The sequence below is a fragment of the Salvelinus namaycush genome, chromosome 35 (assembly GCF_016432855.1).
Source record: "Salvelinus namaycush isolate Seneca chromosome 35, SaNama_1.0, whole genome shotgun sequence".
Classification (NCBI taxonomy): domain Eukaryota; kingdom Metazoa; phylum Chordata; class Actinopteri; order Salmoniformes; family Salmonidae; genus Salvelinus; species Salvelinus namaycush.
In genome coordinates this window covers 7,995,061-8,012,807 of record NC_052341.1, presented here as the reverse complement: position 1 = coordinate 8,012,807, position 17,747 = coordinate 7,995,061, and the positions used below count along the sequence as shown (strand labels likewise).

The following is a 17,747-nucleotide window of genomic DNA, read 5'->3' as shown; positions in this document are numbered from 1 at the left end:
GACTCCAATGCAAACAAGGGTCCTCCTGCACGTTGTATCACAGAATGAAGCCCATGTAGACAGTCTGCTACAATACTGTGCAAAGACTTACCAGCAAAAGATTATGACACATTGCATAAAATGGGACATTGAAAAGTGTTTATTGACACACACCAGACAAGGCAACATAATCGCGGACTGTATCTAGCAACCAAGGATGTCAGTAAACCGCTGTATGTTGTTATTCTCAAGAGTACAGCACAGAATATGCGCCATATCTGTACGAAACAAAAACGCTCTGGTGGACAGTCCTTGTGGAAACTTTGGATCTACAACGTCATTGAATGACCCCTGGTCTGGTCCTCTGACCTCCAGACGAGGTGTTTATTCGAACAGCTCGTCACGATCACCAGACACCTCACTATTTGTGCCTCTCAACATCAAGAGTGATGTCGGCGATGGTTGGGCTGTGGGAGCTGAGCTCACGCAACCTTTGGACAGAAGTACTGTATTTTTAACACCTATATTGTTGCGCTATATGTTAATGTTGTTGATTGCCAATTAGACAGATGAGCTGTTAGTATAGCAGAAATTGACTTATTTTTGTCATTTAGTGCCAAGATGGCTTCAATACAGCACCCCCTGTCTGTCTTCCAGGGTTATACACAATATTGGAAGATCATGTACCATTATGCTTGTTTACAATAAGCTGCACTGAGGTCAGAACGCAATCACGTTTACATGAAGACACCATGGAGCTGGCACGAGATATGGGTGGGAAAACGTACCTCAATGCAGAGATGGGATAGGCCATTGTACCTTTATCCACACTACAATCAAGAAGATTGACATACTGCTAGTTTCCCAGAAATCAACCCTTTTTGCCCTCATGCTAGCTAGCAGTAGCCACCGGGGCCATTTTGGAATGGCCGTGTCAGCCAACCAACTCCCTTGTTCAATGCAACGTGCCATTCCATAATGGCTGCTGCTAACTAGTATGAGGATGAAAAGGACAGTTGTCTGGGAAAACTAGCAGTACTTATATCTTCTCATGGAGCAGTGTGGATAAAGGTACAATTGAGTTCAGTGGCATATCCCATCCCTGCATTGAGGTATGTTTCCCAACCCATATCTAGCACCGGCGCCACACTGTCTTAATGAAGATCTGATGAAGGATATTCTTAAAAAAATCTAATAGGGAGAGTCAACTAAATGTGTTTACCCTCCACCTCTCTCAAGCCAACTGTACCAGGTGCTCTTAAATATCCTCAGTGCCAGCAAAGGTGAAACGCCTTCTGATTAACGAGATGACAAGCCAGCACAGGTGTAACACATACTGACTAACGAGGTGACACCAATCGGTGCACCCAACGTGGTAACGTCCAACCTCGAAATCTAAATGGGAAAACCAAAACCTGTAACAATGTGATATGAAAGTAGAGGGATTTATGTTTCTAGAACTGTGCTGCAATTGAGAATGGTGTCATGTTTGGATGCAATATTTGTCTGGCTTCCAGAGCCAATTCGCCTTTAAGCAGAACATGTAAGGTCCTTTGGCTAAGAGTAACATTAGGCTTCTTTAGTCCAATATTGGGCTAAATGTAACGATGATTGCTTTCCGACCCAAGTGCAGCTCAGTGTAAACAAGCGTAAAGGTAGAATCGGTATATTTGGGCAAGCCATGGCCTGCCCCAGTATCTGTCCATTAGAAATGTCAACAGTGAGTGTGATGTCCTCGACATCTCTAACGCACAGATACTGGGGCAGCCATGGCCCTGAGACATGGTGGCTGTATTCTAACGGTATACTATGGAGTCTTACAGCCAGCCATGTCTCAGTGACAGCTCGCTATGAGTCTGAGACTTGTGAACGTTTGGTCACATTCCCTGTCAATATATATTTTGAAAAAGTTGTTTGCTGGGACTCTCTTCCTATAATGTTTATAGCTTCAAGAATAGGCCTGGTACATGGCTGTTTTATCAGTCATTACTATGTGGTTTCTCATAACAGGTGAACTTCTAAAAATACTTAATAAGTTCTACAAGAGGAATGAGATGCAAAAAATTGCTGCGGATCAAGGTCTCGATGGTGAGAACAACAATCATTTTCAACTAGTTGGCCTACTGGTATGGTACCCTCATCAAATATATGTGTAGTGATCATACTCTTCCAACCAAGCCTCATGTGCATACCAAAACATTCATCTCTGTGTTGTTAGCTCGTCTCTTTCACCAAGCCTTCATCAGTTTTCGGAAGTATGTGCTGGAAATCTCTACACTCAGTGCAGACCTTCATATCATCCTCAATGATATATGCTGTGGAGCAGGTGAGTTCAACACTCTGCTTATGATGTAATGAATCAGGTGATTGAAAGCAACTGTGAGCTGGAACTGAGTTCCAACCCCTCACACCCTGTCAACTGATGAGTGTGTTTGCTTGTGTTCACCAGGCCACATAGATGACCTTTATCCTTACTTCATGAGACATGCAAAGCAGATTTTCCCCATGCTGGACTGCATGGAGGATCTACGAAAAATCAGTGATCTGCGTGTACCAGCTAATTGGTAAGTATCACACTTCATCTTCATGTGATCTCAACATTAAACACATTTTACAATAGTTTTTGTGGTTTTATTGTCACATACACGGGGATAGGTGCAGTGAAATGTGTTGTTTTTAAAGGGTCAGCCATAGTAATGTGGTGCCCCAAGGGCAAATTAGAGTTAAGTGCCTTGCTCACGTGCACAAAATCGACAGATTTTTCACCTTGTCGGCTCATGTATTCGAACCAGCGACCTTTCGGTTACTCGCCCAACGCTCAAGATATTTAAACATACAGCGCTGTGTTCACACAATACTCCACACAAGTGTCTTTCAGCCATGCACCTGAATGTTTCCCAGGTACCCTGAGGCTAGAGCTATCCAGAGGAAGGTGATATTCCATGCTGGTCCGACCAACAGTGGAAAGACCCATCATGCAATTCAGAGATACCTGGCTGCCAAGTCTGGTGTCTACTGTGGACCGCTGAAGCTGTTGGCCCACGAGATCTTTGAAAAGAGCAACACTGCTGTTAGTATGACCCCTCTTTCACTAGTAAACCTCCATAGAGAAGACATTAAGAAGGATTTTTGTGTAGCTAATACCTTGAAACAATTGAAGCAAAAATGTTTCATTTAATTCTCAGAGCACTATGTAGGAGGACGTTAAATCAAAGTTTATTTCTCCCCAGGGCGTGCCATGTGATTTGGTGACAGGAGAAGAGAGAACATTTGTGGATGCGGAGGAGAGACAAGCTGAGCATGTGGCCTGTACTATCGAGATGTGCAGTGTCACAACTCCATGTCAGTGTCTTATCTTACCTCTCAACTTAACCTCATGTACATGAAATATGTTTATTTTTATCACTTCAATGTAAGTATTGGGTTCATGTTCTGCTAGAGCTAGATATTTGTTGACATTGGTTATTACCTGCTGTGTTCACTAACATGTGAAACGTGTCTTCTTGTATGTTCTGTCCAGATGAAGTAGCGGTTATTGATGAGATCCAGATGATTAGGGACATATCGAGGGGATGGGCCTGGACCAGGGCTCTTCTCGGTCAGTAACTTCACTGTGACCATTGGGACAAACTACAGACCATTGGAGTATTGTTATTGTATAGAAATTACCAGCTATTTACTAGGTCAATAACAATATTGTACAATTATAATTTCACAATAATAACTAATGGATTATTTGTTTTTATAGGTTTGTGTGCTGAGGAGATCCATGTGTGCGGAGAGCCTGCTGCGATTAACTTTGTCACAGAGCTCATGTACACAACAGGTGAAGAGGTGGAGGTGAGTCTGGCCAGTTGTCTTCTAATGAGACTGTCAGTCATCTGGGGTAGAAGCCTGCTTGTCATTTACATGATTCTGCTGAATATCAATTAAAAACTGGGACTTCTATTGTTAAAAAAAGAAAAGCCAAGTGTCTTACAGTTGACATTCTACTGGCAGGTTCGTAACTACAAGAGGCTCACTCCGTGCTCCATTCTGGACCGTGCTGTGGAGTCTCTGGATAACCTGAGACCAGGCGACTGCATCGTCTGCTTCAGCAAAAACGATATTTACTCCATCAGTAGGCAGATCGAGATCCGAGGCCTGGAGTGTGCAGTCATCTACGGAAGCCTTCCACCCGGTAAGGCTTTCATCTGTTCTTAGATGTCCACAGAGCACAGTGATTGAGGTGATGGAGATTTAGAATGGTGTGAAAAATGTAAAATATGGACATTCAACTTGTTCGGGTGCTGTACAGAAAAACGAAATGGCTGATATACTCCCGCTGTGACATCACACAATCCTTGAGGTGTAATAGTGTGTAACATTAAAGCACTGTCAATCATCTGCTCAACAGGGACCAAGCTATCTCAAGCAAAGAAGTTCAATGACCCAGAGGACCCATGTAAGATCCTGGTTGCAACGGATGCCATCGGGATGGGACTAAACCTGTGAGTTGAGCATTGAAGCTGATCTTGTTGGCTTATTGTTTTAATTGACCTCTGACAATCCATATTATGTTTGAAGTACATTGTTCTACACATTGTCATAAAACTACTAAACAGAAAAAAACCTACACATTTCTTGCATGATTAGTTGATTTCAGTTTGTTGTAGTTGTTGCAATGCACGAAATGTACAACTTGTATTGTATTATAGGTTTAAAAAGGCTTCCGACATTTGTAATTTTTACTTTGAATTTTCATTTATTTTTCCTTTACCAAAAAATCTATCAACCCCTACAAAAATGTCCGTTAATTACAGTCCACGTAATAATTCACATTTCCTCTTGCTGCAGGATTATTTTGCATGCTGTAGCAAACTGCCTCAAATTAAGATCCGACAGCTGTATAAGCTCTGTCTACCATGCCCCTCCCACATTAGGAGTATCAAGAGAATCATCTTCAACTCCTTGGTGAAACCCAACATCAATGAGAAGGGTGAGAAGGAGCTGGACACCATCTCCACGTCTCAGGCTCTCCAGATCGCCGGGCGGGCCGGACGCTTCAGCTCCATCTTTAAAGAGGGCGAGGTCACCACCATGCACCGCGACGACCTGCCTATCCTCAAGGAGATACTCAGCAGGACCGTCCACGCCATCGAGGTGAGGAATATGGACCGTTTCTGACCTTTGATCTCCTGTGTGTGGTATATCTGACTATTTAATATCCTTCATTTTATTTAATGACAATGAAGTATGATATTATGTTAATTTTCCGAATCCTAGATTGCTGGGCTGCACCCTACAGCAGAGCAGATTGAAATGTTTGCCTACCACTTACCTGATGCCACATTGTCCAATCTGATAGTAAGTAACTTTACTTCAATACAAATTACTCTGTAATGAGAATTAAGATTTACTGTTAAATTCACAGATTAGTATAGAATTATGTGTTAATTTAAAAGTAACCCTTTTTCTTTCTATCCCCAGGATATTTTTGTGAGCCTCTCGCAAGTTGATGGTATGTACTTTGTGTGCAACATCGATGACTTCAAGTTCCTGGCTGACATGATCCAGCACATTCCCCTCAACCTGCGCTCTCGATATGTGTTCTGCACTGCGCCCATCAACAAGAAGCAGCCCTTTGTGTGCACCTCCTTCCTGAAGGTAGGAGCAGAGACATCTTTACAGCAGAATCATCCCCATTCCATTAGCAACACTGGTTAAAACGTCTGGGCCCGCATTCACAATGTAGGAGTGGTCATATACGGTATCGCCTTTTTAGGCCATTATCAACCCTTTACACTCGTACCCGTATACAGGTTGAACATGGCAGAGTTGGACACTGATAAGTGCCCTAAATTGGAACGCATTGGCTGTACAGTAACATGCTATTTATAATGGATTTTTTGGGGATTGCTTAAACAACAACAGTAATTGTGTAAAGGTGGGGATGCAGGGCTGTGTTCCAAACAAACAACTACAAATGTGTTTGCTTCAGTTCCTCAACGGTAAAGCTAGGAGAGATCAAAAAAGCACCTTATAGTTGAAGGCTCTTTCCTTGAGCCATAAAAGTACATTTAAATTCCGTATGAACTGTGCCCAGTCTGGAGAGGTGTGTGTCCACTTGGAGACACCAGTTAGACCTCACACTCAAACTCTTGTAATTATTTTGTCTTATATTGCACCTACCCCAAAATTGTCATGGATATTGTTATGTAACTCCATGTATCCAGCATATTTTCAGATTTCATTATCAAATGTGGCAAAAAGTACAGTAAAGTACAGGGGGAACCTGACTCTAGATCAGCACTCCTCCTCTGAGACACTTTGTGAATACGGGCTCTAACCTCTGAATTGTCCTGTCATTCAGTGATGGGTCTACTGTTTGTAATATAGAATTTGTCATGGGAAGCACACATCCTTGCATGAGTCACTCCATTGGTTCATATTCTGGCATGATCAGTATGTTGCCAGTTTGCCTCTGATATGAGCCGTCTTCCGGCCGTACAGTAACTATAGCAACATTGATAAGCTTTTGTTAGTTGTTGGGCTTTAAGGAACATGACATCAGTGTTGTTACGGCAGCAGTATTGATAAGATCTATTGTGGGTTGGGTGAAACATTATGGTGACTATGGTCTAAAGGTAATCCTATGGTAATTGGGTCTGGATGATGAGACACTGAGTGTTTGTGAGGTGACGCTCTCGCCGTCTCCAGTTTGCCAGACAGTTCAGCAGAGATGAGCCTCTGACCTTTGACTGGGTGTGTCGGCTCGTTAGCTGGCCCCTGGTTCCACCGAAGAACATCAAGGACCTGGTGCACCTGGAGGCTGTCCATGATGTGCTAGACCTCTACCTCTGGCTCAGGTGATCCCGTCTCTCACCACTCTACCTTACCAAAACCATTCACCAATCAAAATGACTAAGTGTTCTTGTTGTGCTAAAGGTCATCACAGTATTTAGTAACACAATGTGCCTAATGAGGTCATTGATTGTCTTTATTGCAATTATTCTCAATCAGATATTAATAATACTCTCTTTATGACTTTGTCTCCAGCTACCGCTTCATGGACATGTTCCCAGATGCCAATCATGTCCGAGAGATCCAGCAGGAGCTGGACAGCATCATCCAGTTGGGCGTGCGCAACATCACACGACTTATCCGAGCAACGGAGACCAGCGCCACCCCTGGGACAGACCCCCTCTCCAACCAGAGGAGGCCGGGGCCCAGCCCAGTATCCCCAAGGAAGGTTCGAGGAGCTCCCAAGGCCCAGAACAGTGGAGTAGAGGCTGGGCAGCTGGACAAGTCCCTAGGCTCCCGCCTAGTGCAGGAGGGCTTACTGACTCCCGACCTCCTAAGGCAATTGCAGAAGGAGTGGTCCAAGGAGCACCGTCAAGAGGAAGGAGGAGTCAAACTGGTTGCGGAAACTTTGAATAATAAAATTAAAGGGAGGAAGAAAAAGTGACCGCTCTAGTCTCTGACTTAGTTGTTGTGAAAAACAGGACCTGTTTCCTGTTATTTTGACGGGACTTCATACCAGTCTGTATTATGCAGCTGTTGACCAATTGGACTGTGTGTGTCCCAGCTCCTGTCTATAACTGCTCAAAAACAGTAATTTTGTGGCCCATAGGGTAAATAAATATCTAATTACAAAGTCATTTTGTAGTCTTATTTTATTTTTATCACTTAAAGTAAAATGGTTGACTGCATCACGTAGATAGTCCGTCTCATGCAGCAAGCAATGACTCATTTTTACACTGAGGTAACATTCCTTGAGCAATTTGTGCCCATCCTATGCTTGGGCTAGACTACTGTAACATAAACTTAAATGTTTTATGAGACATCGTCTCTTGCACTTTACACCACTAATTATATTCTCCTATGTATGATTTGCGAAACTGACAGTATAAGTGATAATGTGATTGATAAAATAAAAGTAACATTTTTCTTTTGAAGAGGTTTTTGTATTTATTTTATGTGAGACGTAAGGTGACAAATCTCGAATTCTTTATTTTACTCGTAACGACAATGTAAACATGTCCTCAAGCTTTATAACAAATGGTTATAAAATGTCATGTCAGTGATTTTCTTACCTTATGACACTAATTATAATGTCTTTATAATGAACACTTCATACCACATGATAAAGGTTATGTGACACTTAGAACGCAGCACAATGTCTCAGCATGGTCTAAGTGTTCTCTCTGAACTGGGATTAGTTTTAGCCACTTTCAAAACCCAAGAACCACTGGGAGTGTGAATGAATTTCATTATTTCCTAATTTGTTACAAAACAATCACATTTGTGAACTGCTTGAAGCTGTTATTTGAGAGAGGCGATATGATGTTTCAACCTTCTGAATTGTTAGAAATGAAAGCAGTGAGCACTCTTATACTGTGACTGAAATGACCTGGATCCTCCAACCAAGGTCCTCCTAGGAAAAACATGGGCTTGATACCGTATATAGATCTAGGCTTCCATTTCTGTTGTTGAACCCATTCTTTTCTTTTGAATTGGACACAGTTAAAAGGTCCCATGGTTCCAAAGGAAAGTGCTCTTTGGAATAGAGCCAGGGCATTGCTAGGAGTAGTGAGAGAGAAAGACTAGAGCTAGGTTACTCATTACTGAGCCAATGGAGGGGCCATGGATTAGGAAAACAACTAGTTGAGGAAGAAAAACACTCATACAACACTCACATTGTAGCTGAGGGGACACAGAGCCACAAGCTCAAGGACTAAAACAGTTTTCTCTCGAAGTTTATGAGATTGTTCTGATTAAGGTTATATTGCTTTGAGAAGACACAGTTGTAGTTGCAGGATAGAATTTACAGGTAACAGAAGTGAACATGTTTGCTGTGCACTTGCTCTCTTTCCATTCCTCCAAGCCTCAGCAGGACCAAATCAAGAATGTGACACATTTCTGATGTGTGAAGGATCGTATTTGATCAGAAACTTTTTTGGGGGGTTATGTGTACATACTGTAAGTAGCCTAGTTGCTATAGAAATACGGATGTTGGCGACACAAAACATGTAAATTGTGTGCCATACATTTACTGTACAGGATTACGTTTTTGTCATTTGTATGGATGCTTTGATTTATGTACGTTGGAAGCAAAGTAAACAATGATAGTCCTTTTCCCCAAGTTTGTTAGTGACAAACAACACAAAGGATGGTTTACTATTTCTAGAGGGAGATTTTCTTGGCAAAAATGTTAATGTTAGTTTCCAAATAGTTCATAGCAGGATTTAGTGCAGTTTACAGGATCACTGTCATTTTATTTCATTCATACCTGCATGTGAAATACCTGTTTGAGACAGATTAAGCCTTTCTATGAGGAGGCCCTTCATTCAGGGATGAAACCCTGGCTGTCGTGGTTGCTTAATGTGGCTACATTTATTTCACGCTGTTGCTTGAGGAATGCTTAACCTTGTTGCATTATTGGTTTCCACGGAGACACAGTTAAGATTGTGAGGAAAAGGGGGACCTTGTCCTCTGAAACCATGTTTATTGGAATGGGATTTGTAATCACACAGTCTAACATGTTTACTGATATATGTAGAGGGCATACAATACATACACTAGCGTGTGGGGTCACTTATAAATGTCCTTGTTTTTGAAAGAAAATACATTTTTTTTGTCCATTAAAATAACATCAAATTTATCAGAAATGCAGTGTTAATGTTGTAAATTACTATTGTAGCTGGAAACGGCAGATTTTTTTATGGAATATCTACATAGGCGTGCAGAGGCCCATTATCAGCAACCATCACTCCTGTGTTCCAATGGCACGTTGTCACGTATACTCCCTCTCCAGCCTCTAGGTCATCAGGTTGCTGATTATCCCGCACATCTGTCACCATCGTCAACAGCACCTCATGACACTCACCTGGACTCCATCACCTCTTTGATTATCTTCCCTATATCTGTCACTCCCCTTGGTTCTTTCCTCAGGTGTTATTGACTGTTTCATGTCAGTGCCTTGTTTGTGTTTATTGTTTTATTTATTGAAACACTCAATCCCTGTACTTGCTTCCCAACTCAGCGCATTCGTTACACACGTTGTTAGCTAATCCAAGTTTATCATTTTAAAAGGCTAATTGATCATTAGAAAATCCTTATGCTATTGTTAGCACAACTGAAAACTGTTGTGCTAATTAAAGAAACAAAACTAGCCTTCTTTAGACTAGTTGAGTATCTGGAGCATCAGCATTTGTATGTTTGATTACAGGCTCAAAATGGCCAGAAACAAATTACTTTCTTCTGAAACTGTCTATTCTTGTTCTGAGAAATGAAGGCTATTCCATGTGAGAAACTGAAGATCTCGTACAACGCTCTGTACTACTCCCTTCACAGAACAGCGCAAACTAACCAGAATAGAAAGAGTGGGAGGCCCCGGTGCACAACTGAGCAAGAGGACAAGTACATTAGTGTCTAGTATGAGAAACAGATGCCTTACAAGTCCTCAACTGGCAGCTTCATTAAATAGTACCCGCAAAACACCAGTCTCAACTTCAACAGTGAAGAGGCGACTCCGGGATGCTGGCTGCCTTCTGGCCATTTTGAGCCTGTAATCGAACCCACAAATGCTGATGCTCCAGATACTCAACTACTCTAAAGAAGACCCGTTTTATTGCTTCTTTAATCATCAACAGTTTTCAGCTGCGCTAACATAATTGCAAAAGGGTTTTCTAATGATCAATTAGCCTTTTAAATGATAAACTTGGATTAGCTAACACAACATGCCATTGGAACACAGGAGTGATGGTTGCTGATAATGGGCCTCTGTACGCCTATGTAGATATTCCATTAAAAATCATCTGTTTCCAGCTACAATAGTCATTTAAACATTAACAATGTCTACACTATTTCTGATCAATTTGATGTTAATTTAATGGACAAAAAATTTGCTTTTATTTAAAAAACAAGGACATTTCTAAGTGACCCCAAACTTTTGAACGGTAGTGTACATTAACTACAGTATGTTGTAATTTCAAGTAGTCAGCTGTGTGGTTCTCATCAGGGGTTGAATTATTATTTGGTTCTGAAACTATCCCCATAATTGATGTGTAGTGTGGATACAGGAAACTAAAGATGACAGCTTTGTACCCCCCCCCCCCCCCCCCCCCACACACACAAATGGGCCTCTGAGAATAAAGCATGGAATAGTTTTATGTATTTTCAGTCATACTATTTTGAATCATTCCCACTTGCAAGGCTCTTATATTTACCTCTACAATATTTACAGTATGTTAGGTCCTTTATTTGGAGATAGTCAAGTCTTTCTATAGCTTTGTAGGTTCATTGGTCAGTTATTTGGCTAAAGGTCAGTTGCACATTTTTACAAACTTTAAATAATCTACATTCAGAGTATGGACATAGTTTATCATCCAACTCATGCAATAATCCGATTTCTCTTGGATCCGTTAAATCTGTCTATTGAAGTCTTCATCATTCCAGACTGTTATGTTAAGGGTGGGTCAGACATTAAAATTACCACTCCCTGGCCACAATCTGCTTGCTGGTGGCTGGGTGGAGTAAGCCTATAATTGCACAATCAAAGAATGATAATTGAACTTGACTGTGAAGCTGACTTTTTAGCAGTGATGTCATTTCATCAATACCATGCAGCAAGCATCTGAGCCAGTACTTTCCCAAGGATGCTGGGCAGTTCTGTGGGCAGAGTTAGAGACAACACGTATAGGTCTGCAGCATAAACGGAGGAGGCAGATTCTGTCTAACCTAGGAAATGTAATGCAAAAGGAATCAGATTGCGTTACTCATTTTGAGTTAACAAATTACATTACTAATTACCTTTATTGTCATGTAATCTGTAATCAGTCATCGATTCCTTAAAAAAAAAAAAATGTTTAAGCAATCTGCCCAACCATGTTTCTTTTACGGCTGTTTGACGATGTTAGTCTCTGAAATACTTCCTGCAAAAGAAGCACATTAATCAGAAGACGAAAGCTTGGGGCTTCACCTTCTCTTTCACTTGTGGACAGTCCGAAGTAGCTGACGTATTTAGTCCGAAGTACCTGAGGTATTTAGCAATGCAGCCTAGGTTCATGATTCAATCCCTGTTTACTCTAGACACCTTAAATGGGAGTCTTATCATAATGAGTATTATCATTCCAAAAACATCAGACAGTCTCCAATGATTTATCAATAGAACTAGCTACCTGCAAAGCCACTTACATGTGACTTAACAGTAGGTGTGAACTGCACTGACAAACATGGTGTAACGTCCTGACCAGAGTTCTTATGTGTTTTGCTTGTTTAGTGTTGGTCAGGACGTGAGCTGGGTGGGAATTCTATGTTGTGTGTCTAGTTAGTCTGTTTCTGTGTCCAGCCTAATATGGTTCTCAATCAGAGACAGCTGTCAATCGTTGTCCCTGATTGAGAATCATATATAGGAGGCTTGTTTTGTGTTGGGGATTGTGGGTGGTTGTTTCCTGTCTTTGTGTTTTGTCTGCACCAGCTAGGACTGTGACGGTTAGTTTGTTCTGTCATTTTGTATAGTGTCTTGTTTTGTGTTAATTAAATCATGGAAAATTACCACGCTGCACATTGGTCCTCAGATCCTTCTCGCCTCTCCTCGTCTGAGGAGGAGGACGACTTAGACTGCCGTTACAGAACCACCCACCAAACTCGGACCAAGCAGCGTGAGTACGGGCAGCGACAGCAGCAGCAGCGGCCAACTACACAGGACTCTTGGACATGGGAGGACATTTTGGAGGGTAAAGGACCCTGGGCTAAGGTTGGAGAGAATCGCCGCTCTCGGGAGGAGATGGAGGCAGCTAAAGCCCAGGAGCGGTGGTATGAGGAGGCAGCACGGAAGCGTGACTGGAAGCCCCTGAAGAAACCCCCAAAATTTCTTGGGGGGGGGAGGCTAAAGGGTAGTGTGGCGAAGGCAGGTAGGAGACCTGCGCCCACTTCCCATGCTTACCGTGCAGAGCGGGAGTACGGGCAGACACCGTGTTATGCGGAAGAGCGCACGGTGTCTCCTGTACGTGTGCATAGCCCGGTGCGGGTTATTCCACCTCCCCGCACTGGCCGGGCTAGATTGAGCATTGAGCCAAGTGCCATGAAGCCGGCTCTACATATCTGGCCTCCAGTACGTCTCCTTGGGCCGGTGTACATGGCACCAGCCTTACGCATGGTGTCCCCGGTTCGCCTACACAGCCCAGTGCGGGTTATTCCACCTTCCCGCACTGGACGGGCTACGGGGAGCATTCAACCAGGTAAGGTTGGGCAGGCTCGGTGCTCAAGGGAGCCAGTACGCCTGCACGGTCCGGTATATCCGGCGCCACCTTCCCACCCCAGCCCAGTACCACCAGTGCCTACACCACGCACCAGGCTTCCAGTGCGTCTCCAGAGCCCTGTTCCTCCTCCACGCACTCTCCCTGTGGTGCGTGCCCTCAGTCCGGTACCACCAGTTCCGGCACCACGCACCAGGCCTATAGTGCGCTTTGAGAATCCAGTGTGCCCTGTTCCTGCTCCCCGCACTAGCCTTAAGGTGCGTGTCTCCAGTCCGGTACCACCAGTTCCGGCACCACGCACCAGGCCTACTGTGCGCCTCAGTAGGTCAGAGTCGGCCGTCTGCCCAACGCCGCCTGCACTGCTCGTCTGCCCAGCGCCGTCTGAGCTGCCTGCACTGCTCGTCTGCCCAGCGCCGTCTGAGCTGCCTGCCTGCCCAGCACCATCTGAGACATCCGTCTGCCCAGCGCCGTCTGAGCTGCCTGCCTGCCCAGCGCCGTCTGAGCCATCCGTCTGCCCAGCGCCGTCTGAGCCATCCGTCTGCCCAGCGCCATCTGAGCCATCCGTCTGCCCAGCGCCATCTGAGCCATCCGTCTGCCCAGCGCCATCTGAGCCATCCGTCTGCCCAGCGCCATCTGAGCCATCCGTCTGCCCAGCGCCATCTGAGCCATCCGTCTGCCCAGCGCCATCTGAGCCATCCGTCTGCCACGAGCCTTCAGAGCCGCCCGTCTGTCCCGAGCCATTAGAGCCGTCCGCCAGTCAGGAGCCGCTAGAGCCGTCCGTCAGTCAGGAGCCGCCAGAGCCGCCAGCCAGTCAAGAGCCGCCAGAGCCGCCAGCCAGTCAGGAGCCGCCAGAGCCGCCAGCCAGTCAGGAGCCGCCAGAGCCGCCAGCCAGTCAGGAGCCGCCAGAGCCGCCAGCCAGTCAGGAGCCGCCAGAGCCGCCAGCCAGTCAGGAGCCGCCAGAGCCGCCAGCCAGTCAGGAGCCGCCAGAGCCGCCAGCCAGTCAGGAGCCGCCATAGCCGCCAGCCAGTCAGGAGCCGCCAGAGCCGCCACAGCCAGTCAGGAGCCACCAGAGCCGCCAGCCAGTCAGGAGCCGCCAGAGCCGCCAGCCAGTCAGGAGCCGCCAGAGCCGCCAGCCAGTCAAGAGCTGCCCTCCAGTCATGAGCTGCCCTCCAGTCATGAGCTGCCCGCCAGTCATGAGCTGCCCTACAGTCATGAGCTGCCCTCCAGTCATGAGCTGCCCTACAGTCATGAGCTGCCCTCCAGTCATGAGCTGCCCTACAGTCATGAGCTGCCCTCCAGTCATGAGCTGCCCTCCAGTCATGAGCTGCCCTACAGTCATGAGCTGCCCTACAGTCATGAGCTGCCCTACAGTCATGAGCTGCCACTCAGTCATGAGCTGCCCTACAGTCATGAGCTGCCACCCAGTCCGGAGCTGCCACCCAGTCCGGAGCTGCCACCCAGTCCGGAGCTGCCACCCAGTCCGGAGCTGCCTCTCTGTCCGGAGCTGCCTCTCTGTCCGGAGCTGCCTCTCTGTCCGGAGCTACCTCTCTGTCCGGAGCTACCTCTCTGTCCGGAGCTACCTCTCTGTCCTGAGCTACCTCTCTGTCCTGAGCTACCTCCTAAATCATGTGGGGGGCCTTGGGGAGGATTCTTAGGCCAAGGTCGTGGGCGAGGGTCGCCACTCAAAGGACGCTAAGGAGGGGGACAAAGACAGTGGTGGAGTGGTGTCCTCGTCCTGCGCCGGAGCCGCCACCGCGGACAGATGCCCACCCAGACCCTCCTCTTGAGTTTTAGGGGTGCGTTCGGAGTCCGCACCTCAGGAGGGGGGTACTGTAACGTCCTGACCAGAGTTCTTATGTGTTTTGCTTGTTTAGTGTTGGTCAGGACGTGAGCTGGGTGGGAATTCTATGTTGTGTGTCTAGTTAGTCTGTTTCTGTGTCCAGCCTAATATGGTTCTCAATCAGAGACAGCTGTCAATCGTTGTCCCTGATTGAGAATCATATATAGGAGGCTTGTTTTGTGTTGGGGATTGTGGGTGGTTGTTTCCTGTCTTTGTGTTTTGTCTGCACCAGCTAGGACTGTGACGGTTAGTTTGTTTTGTCATTTTGTATAGTGTCTTGTTTTGTGTTAATTAAATCATGGAAAATTACCACGCTGCACATTGGTCCTCAGATCCTTCTCGCCTCTCCTCGTCTGAGGAGGAGGACGACTTAGACTGCCGTTACACATGGTCATTGTGTGACTATATATTCAGAGTGTAAAGTTTCTGCTCAGAGTGGCAGTTTTCCTCTTTGCCTGTGAACAATGATAGTTAAATCTCCCTAGCTCTTTCTCTCTTTCTCCCCCCCCCCCTCTCAATCTGGCTACAGATTGAAGGTTTATCTTGTTATTCATAATGCGGAACATTATCATGTTATTACCATGCTAATACCCTTTATGACACTTTATTCTGAACTGTCACCAAAACAGTTTGAGATGTTGCTGTTTTAAATCATATAATTAGATTCAAGTTGTTTCATTCAAATTCGAGTGATTACAACGTTTATTATTGCAGAGCGAGGAAAGAACTTGGCTTTGGACCTGGGAGGAACTAACTTCCGGGTGCTGGTGGTGAAGATCCGGAGTGGAATACGCAAGTCTGTCCGCATGTACAACAAGATCTACGCCATCCCTCTGGAGATCATGCAGGGCACAGGAGAGGAGGCGAGGCTGCCACCGCCCCACTGAGCAGTGTACTGGAGGATCAATGAGTTATCCAGCTAACTTTGATAAACAACCAGAAATAACTATTGATTTTCTGCTTCATTAAGAAATCAAAACGTAGATATGTGTTTTGATTGTTGAGTCGATCAGCCCATGCCCATTTTGAGCTTATCTTTCTAAAAAGTAATAAGTTATTTCAGAATATTTAGGCAAGTTAGCTGGCTAACTCATTTATCCTGCTTTGCAGGATAGCCCTGTGGTGCCTAACCTTAACCTGACTCAAACAAATTCTCTGTTTCCAGGTATTCAACCACAATTTCCAGTGCATCTCAGATTTTCTGGACAACATGGGAATGAAGAATACTCGCCTCCCGCTTGGTTTCACCTTCTCCTTCCCCTGCAGACAGTCAGGAATCGATAAGGTAAAAGTATAATCGTCATGATAAAGATCAGCAACCTTAATGCCAAAGAATGGCAGTTATTTCAATGCCCTGTCTGCTTAATCAGGGTAAGACATTCCATTATTTTTCGAGTATGTAACCGCTCTCCATTGTAATACTTCCTTCCTTAGGGAAGTTTGGTTAGCTGGACCAAAGGGTTCAAAGCCACAGACTGTGAAGGAAGTGATGTGGTGGAAATGCTGCGAGAAGCTTATAAGAACAAGGAATGTGAGTGAAATGGAACAAGCCCTACTGTGCTCTGTAATAGCTAGTCTGGATGGAAATAACTATACTATCGCCAATTATAAAAGTATCCATAGGCCAAATGTAATATTTTGTTTCCTGTAGCAATTTGATCTGGATATTCTTGCTGTGGTGAATGACACAACGTGAACAATGATGTGTTCATATGAAGACCCCAAGTGTGAGATAGGACTCAATGCTGGTATGTAGGGCCTAGCTATTCTCAGCCCTGGTGATTTTATATTGCACTACACTAACAAAACAGTGAGATGTGTATGATCTCAGAGTGAAATGCTGCCCCCTAGGGACGAGGAGTAACATGTGTTACATGGAGGAAATGAGAAACATGGAGATGGTGGAGTGGGACAAGGAACGGACGTGTGTGAACACAGAGTGGGTCGGTTTAGGGGAGAATGACTCCCTAGAGGACATCTGGACCAGGTTTGACAGAGAAGTAGATGAGGGGTCATTGAACAACGGCAAACAAAGGCAAGTTGTTAATATCCAGATCAGACTGACCACTGTATCACTAGAGCAGGGTTTCTAAAACTATGGGTTCAGGACCCAAAGTGGGCCCTGGGCATGTGAGAGGTGGGTCGTGAGTTATTCTTCATTTGGGTTGTTGGAGGACGATTTAGGTCACGGGACGAAGGTCAATTTCTCATTTTAGTCTCGCGCTGAAAAGGTTTAAGAACCCCTGATGTAGAGGACACCCTGGTACCAGATCTGACTGAACACTTTATGCACCAAAATTATTTTATAATAATCATTTTATAACAACAATAATAATAATAATATATCATAACTTACTGTGCTACTAGAGGACACCTTGCTGCCAGGGATTGTCATTCAATTAGTTTCTTAGCCATAGTTCAGTCTAAATCTAATACAAGTGAGTTATTCAACCATGTTAAAGAGAGATACATTATGCTTATGGAAATTTTCCCTAACCCATAATCATTTAAAAAGGCTTGATTCAAATTCTGCATGGCAATGTCCCCATATTAGTAAATAAAAAGGTCTAGACTATTGCCCTGGCAATACAGTGAAATATTGAACAATTTAAGCTTTTTTTGCATGTCTAATTCATGTCATTTCCTGTTCCTCCAGGTTTGAGAAGATGACCAGCGGTATGTACTAG

The 17,747-nt window shown here is 44.7% G+C and overlaps 1 protein-coding gene and 1 pseudogene across 1 annotated transcript; both read left to right on the top strand.

The window, feature by feature from the left end:
* Positions 1 to 36: 36 nt before the first annotated feature.
* Positions 37 to 7,916, top strand: LOC120029982 (ATP-dependent RNA helicase SUPV3L1, mitochondrial-like). Its single transcript, XM_038975296.1, has 15 exons — positions 37 to 482; positions 1,990 to 2,067; positions 2,198 to 2,305; positions 2,429 to 2,543; positions 2,881 to 3,049; positions 3,210 to 3,321; positions 3,500 to 3,577; positions 3,728 to 3,819; positions 3,979 to 4,159; positions 4,376 to 4,469; positions 4,902 to 5,121; positions 5,245 to 5,325; positions 5,449 to 5,625; positions 6,679 to 6,827; positions 7,018 to 7,916. The coding sequence occupies exons 1-15, from the start codon at positions 197 to 199 to the stop codon at positions 7,424 to 7,426; spliced, it is 2,349 nt and encodes a 782-aa protein (XP_038831224.1). The 5' UTR covers positions 37 to 196; the 3' UTR covers positions 7,427 to 7,916.
* Positions 7,917 to 12,077: 4,161 nt separating this feature from the next.
* Positions 12,078 to 17,747, top strand: LOC120029382 (annotated as a pseudogene).

Coding starts and splice junctions, on each gene's coding strand:
- LOC120029982 (XM_038975296.1), top strand. CDS start 197: ATGTCAGTAAACCGCTGTATGTTGTTATTCTCAAGAGTACAGCACAGA. Junction 3,820..3,978: donor CAACAGGTGAAGAGGTGGAG/GTGAGTCTGGCC, acceptor TTCTACTGGCAG/GTTCGTAACTACAAGAGGCT. Junction 5,122..5,244: donor GGACCGTCCACGCCATCGAG/GTGAGGAATATG, acceptor TCCGAATCCTAG/ATTGCTGGGCTGCACCCTAC.